Raw genomic sequence first — 4,938 nt, forward strand, 5'->3', positions numbered from 1 at the left:
CATCGCGCGGGGCATCGACTTCCAAAACGTGGCCGCTGTCATCAACTTCGACGTGCCGCCCACGGTCGAGTCCTACATCCACCGCGTGGGCAGGTAGGTCCGGGGGGCCGGGGCTGGGCACGGGGGTGCCCAGGCTGAGCCGCCACCCCCTCGGGCGAGGGTGCCCGCCTCACCCCACGACCGCAACCCTCTGCGCCTGCAGGACAGCCCGCGCCGACAACCCCGGCACGGCGCTCACCTTCGTGCTGCCCGAGGAGCAGGAGCGGCTGGCCGAGATCGAGGACGCGCTCGCCGGAGGTCAGCAGGGAGCCTGCGTCGCCGCGGGGGGGCTGGGGCGGGTGCCGGGGTTCTCGGGAGGGGCAGCGGGTGCTGAGGGACGTCAGACGGTGCCGGAGAACGCCGTGAGGGTGCTGGGTGACAGCGGGGGAGCCGGAGCTGCCCGCCGGGTGCCGGCGGCGAGGGCGGAGGTGACCCCGCGTTGGTTTTTGTCCCCAGAGAGCGGCGAGTCGATGCTGCAGCCCTACAGGTTCTGCATGGAAGAGATCGAGGGACTGCGCTACCGGTGCCGGGTGCGCGGGTGTCACGCGGGCAGGGTCGGGGTGCCCGCAGCACCGGGCTGCACGTGCGAGGACGCTGCTGGGTGGGGGTGGCGGGGCCGGCGGCCCTGACCCTGTGTCCCCCCAGGACGCCATGCGCTCCGTCACCAAGCAGGCGGTGAAGGAGGCTCGGCTGCGGGAGATAAAGGAGGAGCTGCTCAACTCGGAGAAACTCAAGGTACTTGCCGGACACCGAAGGCCCCCCGCAGCGCCCGGTGGGCGCTGGGTGGCATTGAGAGAGGCCAGGGTGGTCACGGCGGGTGCCAGGCTGTGCTGGCAGCGCCCGGCCCTGCCACGTACCAGCTCTGTGCGCCCAGACGTACTTCGAGGACAACCCACGGGACCTGCACGTGCTGCGGCACGACAAGCCCCTGCACCCCGCCATCGTCAAACCGCACCTGCGCAACGTGCCCGAGTACCTGGGTAGGTGGCACGCCGGGGGACCTCGGTGCTGCCGGGGACGGGACGGTGCCGCGGGGATCTGGGTGCCCCGGGATGGGGAGGCTGCAGATGGCGCGCAGGGATGGTACGGGGACGTTGCGGGGGGACGGGGACGGGGGGAGACAGCGCATAAGCAGTGTGGGGCTATCGACGCCCTCTTGCATGGTGCCCTCTGCCCGCAGTGCCCCCCAGCCTCCGCGGCGTCGCCAAGCCCGCCCTCAAGAAGCGCAAGCGGGTGCCCCACACTGGTGCCAGCCGCCGGGGCGGCTCCAAGGTGAGTGTGGGGCACCCTTGGCCCGGACGGCCGTGCAGGGAACCTGGGTGCCACCTGGGGGTGGTCTGACGCTGCTTTCCGCCCCCCCCAGGCCCGCGGCACCGCCAACCCACTGCAGAGCTTCAAGTACGCCCGCCACCGCGCCAAGCGCCCGGCCGCGCAGCCGACCTGAGCCCCCTGCGTGCCCTGGACTGTGCCCTGCAGCCCCTGGGGGCACCGTGGCTGCCTCGCGGCCCCCTGAGAACGGGGTATCTCCGTGCCGTGGCCTGCGGGCGGCCGTGCCCAATAAAGGTGCCAGTAGACCGGGTCGAGCGTGCCGTTTACTCGTGGGGTGCTTCTCCCGTTGCCCGCGGGCTACGTGACCCACGGCGGGCAGCGGAGGGAAGGTGGCTTGGTGACGTGGAGGCAAGATGCGCTGCGCCCCGCTGATGTAGGGCGAAAGTGCCAGGGCGTTATCGGCCCTCTTATCGAGGCCAAGGCTGCGCGGGAGCCATAAAGCAGGGCGAGGGTACGGTGTCTGCCCTGGGTGAGGGTGTGCAGGTGGCACTGCCAGCCCGGGGGGCTTCCTTGCCTCCTTTTTAGGCGCCTGCTGCCTCCGTGCCAGCGTGGACACAGGCATTGGCACCCTTCATCCTGCCTCCACGCTCCCATCTCGCCACAGGGCTGCCGTTCCCGCACGGCTGCCGCTGCACCCGCCCCTCCCCAGAGCCTTGGGTGCCAGCTGGGTGGCACGGGCTCGTCCTCCTGGGGATCTTGTTCACACGGTGCTCGCTCGGTGGTCGCCAGCGTGCCCCTCGAGGCGGCCAGGTTCGTGCCCCGCACGGTGCCAAGCCCTGCCCTGTGGCGTGCGCAGCAGGCGCGGCGCCCGCAGTCGGCGTTATCGCTCGGGGCGCCCCTATCTCCCGCTGCAGTGCCTTATCGGGGCTACAGCTCTTCTCCAAGGCTGCTCAGAGACCCTGAACCTTTCCCGGCGCCTGTGCGGGGCAGAGGACTCCGAGACTGGCATCTCTCTGCCCTCCTCGCGGGCACAGCGGCCCTGGTGGCCCCGTTCTCATTACTGGAAAAGGTTTTATTGCCTACGCAGCAGGGAGGGAGCCCGGTTCTCTTCTCACTTGCTCCTGGCACGCGCCGTGGGCCTGGCTGGGGTGCTCCTGGGGCGCCAGGCACCCGTGTCGGTGCCACATGTTTGCAGATCAGCCCTGTGCCCGGTGTTCCTTGTACAAGGCTGGCAGGCCTGGGGAGAAAACGTTTCCCACAGCTGGCATCGCCTCTCCGTTTCCATCTTCCCCCCGGGGTTTCCTCTGCTTATCTTGCGCCTGCGGGGTGCCCGGCTGGGGCGTTGCGGGTGGGCACGGCCGCGCCTCCTCCCGGCACCAAACTTCCCGCACCCGGCTCCGAACGGGGCTCGCCGGGAGGTCGTGCGTGTCGGGGGGAGAGGGCACCTCTCGGTCCCCGCGGCACCGCGCCGGCCCCCGGGCGGGGGACGCGAGGCCGCGCGGCGCCAGGGGCCGGAAGGCAGGGAGCGGGGAGGACGGGACCCGGGCGACCGGGCGCCTCCCTGCCGGGGGATGCGTGGGCCGACGGCGGCTATCGATCGGGGCCGAGCCAGTTAATGATCACAAGGGATTTACAGCTCCGGCGCGGGCTGATTGGCTTCGGCGCCGTAACGCCAAAAGACTTCACGGGCGAGAAACCGCCCAAGGGAGACGGGGTCCCGCCGGCGGCAGGCACGGCCGGCCTCCCCCGGTCTCGCCACCGGCCGCCCGCGATGCCGGGAGCCCTTGCGCTGGCCGGCGCCGTGCTCGGCGCCCTCCTGGCGCTGGTAGGTGCCGCGGGCGGGTTGGGGAGGGATGGGGGGGGCGAGGGCAGCAGCGCGCCGCGGGGCGGATGGGGGTGAGTGCCGCCGGTGCCAGGCCGCCCTCCGTGCCGTGGCAGGCGGCGCCGACGCTGACGCCCGTGCACCGCGCCGGCTACTGCGCTTTCTACGGCGAGTGCGGCAGCAACCCGGAGGTGAACGTCTCGCTGGTGCCCTCCAAGGTGCCCTGCCTGTCCAACGAGCCGGCGCGGGTGGCCACGCCGGCGCTGCTGGCCCAGCTGCGGGCCGTGTGCCCCGAGCTGGTGCCCGCCGACGCCAACGACACCCGGGTTTGCTGCTCGCTGGCGCAGCTCAACGCCCTGCAGCTCAGCGTGGCGCTCTCGAGCGCCGTGCTGGCCCGCTGCCCGGCCTGCGCCAGGAACTTCGCCAACATCTACTGCCGCAACATCTGCAGCCCCGACCAGAGCCTCTTCACCAACGTCACCCGCGTGGCCGACACCGTGCTGGGCCAGCGTGCCGTCCTCGAGTACCAGTGCTTTTACGACCAGGCTTTCGCCGAAGCCGCCTTCGCCTCGTGCCAGGGCGTGCGGCTGCCGGCCACGGGCGGCTACGCCATCGACGCCATGTGCGGGAGCTACGGCGCCAAGCTGTGCACGGCGCAGCGCTGGCTCGACTTCCAGGGCGACAAGAACAACGGTTTGGCCCCGCTGCAGATCGACTTCCACCTGGTGCCCAACGGCACCGAGCCTGGCGACGGCCTGCAGCCGCTGAGCGGGCGCGCCTGGAGCTGCGGGCAGCCGCTGGACGACTCCGGCGAGCCCTGCTCCTGCCAGGACTGCGCCGAATCCTGCCCGGCCGTGCCGGCGCCGCCGGGTCCCCGGCCCCGCTTCCGCCTGGGCGCCGCCGACGGCACCTTGGTGCTCTGCTGCCTGCTCTTCGGCTTCCTCGTGCTCTTCTTCGCCACCGGCGTGGCGGCGCAGCGGCTGGCCCGGCGCCCGGCGGTGGTGCTGGCGGCGGCGGCGCTGGTGGTCGGCGTCCTGGCGGCGGGCATGGCCAACCTGCGCCTGGTGACGGACCCCGTGGAGCTGTGGTCGGCGCCGGGCAGCCAGGCGCGCCAGGAGAAGGCCTTTTACGACACCCATTTCGGTCCTTTCCTGCGCACCAACCAGCTCATCGTGCGGGCGCCGGGGCGCCCGGCGGCCCCCTACGACTCGGTGGTGCTGGGCGCCAAGAACTTCAGCGGGGTGCTGAGGGCCGAGGTGCTGCAGGCGCTGCTGGAGCTGCAGCGGCGCCTGGCCGGCGTGGCGGTGTGGGTGGAGGCGGCGGGCCGGGAGGTGACGCTGCGCGACGTCTGCTACGCCCCGCTGAACCCCACCAACGCCAGCCTGGCCGACTGCTGCGTCACCAGCGTCACCCAGTACTTCCAGAACAACGGCAGCCACCTGGCCATGACGGCCACCCAGACCGTGGGCAAGAAGACGGGCACCGTTGACTGGCACGACCATCTCCTCTACTGCGTCAAGTGGGTGGCCTGCCCGGGGGGCTCGTCAGAGGGGGGCGCGGGGGCCAAGGTGGGGTGTCCAGGTGGAGCAGGATGCTGGGGTTGCAAAGCCGGATGGCACCTGCATGGCACAGGGTGCTGGGCATGGTGGGTACCCGTGGGATGCCCAGCTGTGAGGCTGCAGGTGGTTGGTACCTGCACGGAGCAGGGTGGTGGACACGGTGGGTGCCCATGGGATGCCTGGGCTGTGGGGTCAGGGTGGTATCTGCATGGAGCAGGGTGGTGGACACGGTGGGTGCCCATGGGATGC

General features: G+C 71.7%; 2 protein-coding genes across 2 annotated transcripts in view; both read left to right on the top strand.

Moving 5' to 3' along the window:
* The window catches only part of DDX56 (DEAD-box helicase 56), a 5,134-nt gene extending 3,520 nt beyond the window's left edge, over window positions 1–1,614 (top strand). The window contains exons 7-13 of the mRNA XM_085321924.1: window positions 3–93; window positions 203–297; window positions 496–569; window positions 685–774; window positions 914–1,019; window positions 1,220–1,311; window positions 1,403–1,614. Of these exons, the coding sequence (XP_085178050.1) occupies window positions 3–93; window positions 203–297; window positions 496–569; window positions 685–774; window positions 914–1,019; window positions 1,220–1,311; window positions 1,403–1,483 (629 nt within the window). The 3' untranslated portion in view covers window positions 1,484–1,614. The remainder of the gene's footprint in view (window positions 1–2; window positions 94–202; window positions 298–495; window positions 570–684; window positions 775–913; window positions 1,020–1,219; window positions 1,312–1,402) is intronic.
* Window positions 1,615–3,079: 1,465 nt separating this feature from the next.
* Window positions 3,080–4,938, top strand: part of NPC1L1 (NPC1 like intracellular cholesterol transporter 1) — an 8,978-nt gene continuing 7,119 nt past the window's right edge. The window contains exons 1-2 of the mRNA XM_085321917.1: window positions 3,080–3,133; window positions 3,247–4,649. Of these exons, the coding sequence (XP_085178043.1) occupies window positions 3,080–3,133; window positions 3,247–4,649 (1,457 nt within the window). The remainder of the gene's footprint in view (window positions 3,134–3,246; window positions 4,650–4,938) is intronic.

The sequence above is a fragment of the Rhea americana genome, unplaced genomic scaffold (assembly GCF_003343005.1).
Source record: "Rhea americana isolate MKP2758 unplaced genomic scaffold, rheAme1 scaffold_728, whole genome shotgun sequence".
Classification (NCBI taxonomy): Eukaryota; Metazoa; Chordata; class Aves; order Rheiformes; family Rheidae; genus Rhea; species Rhea americana.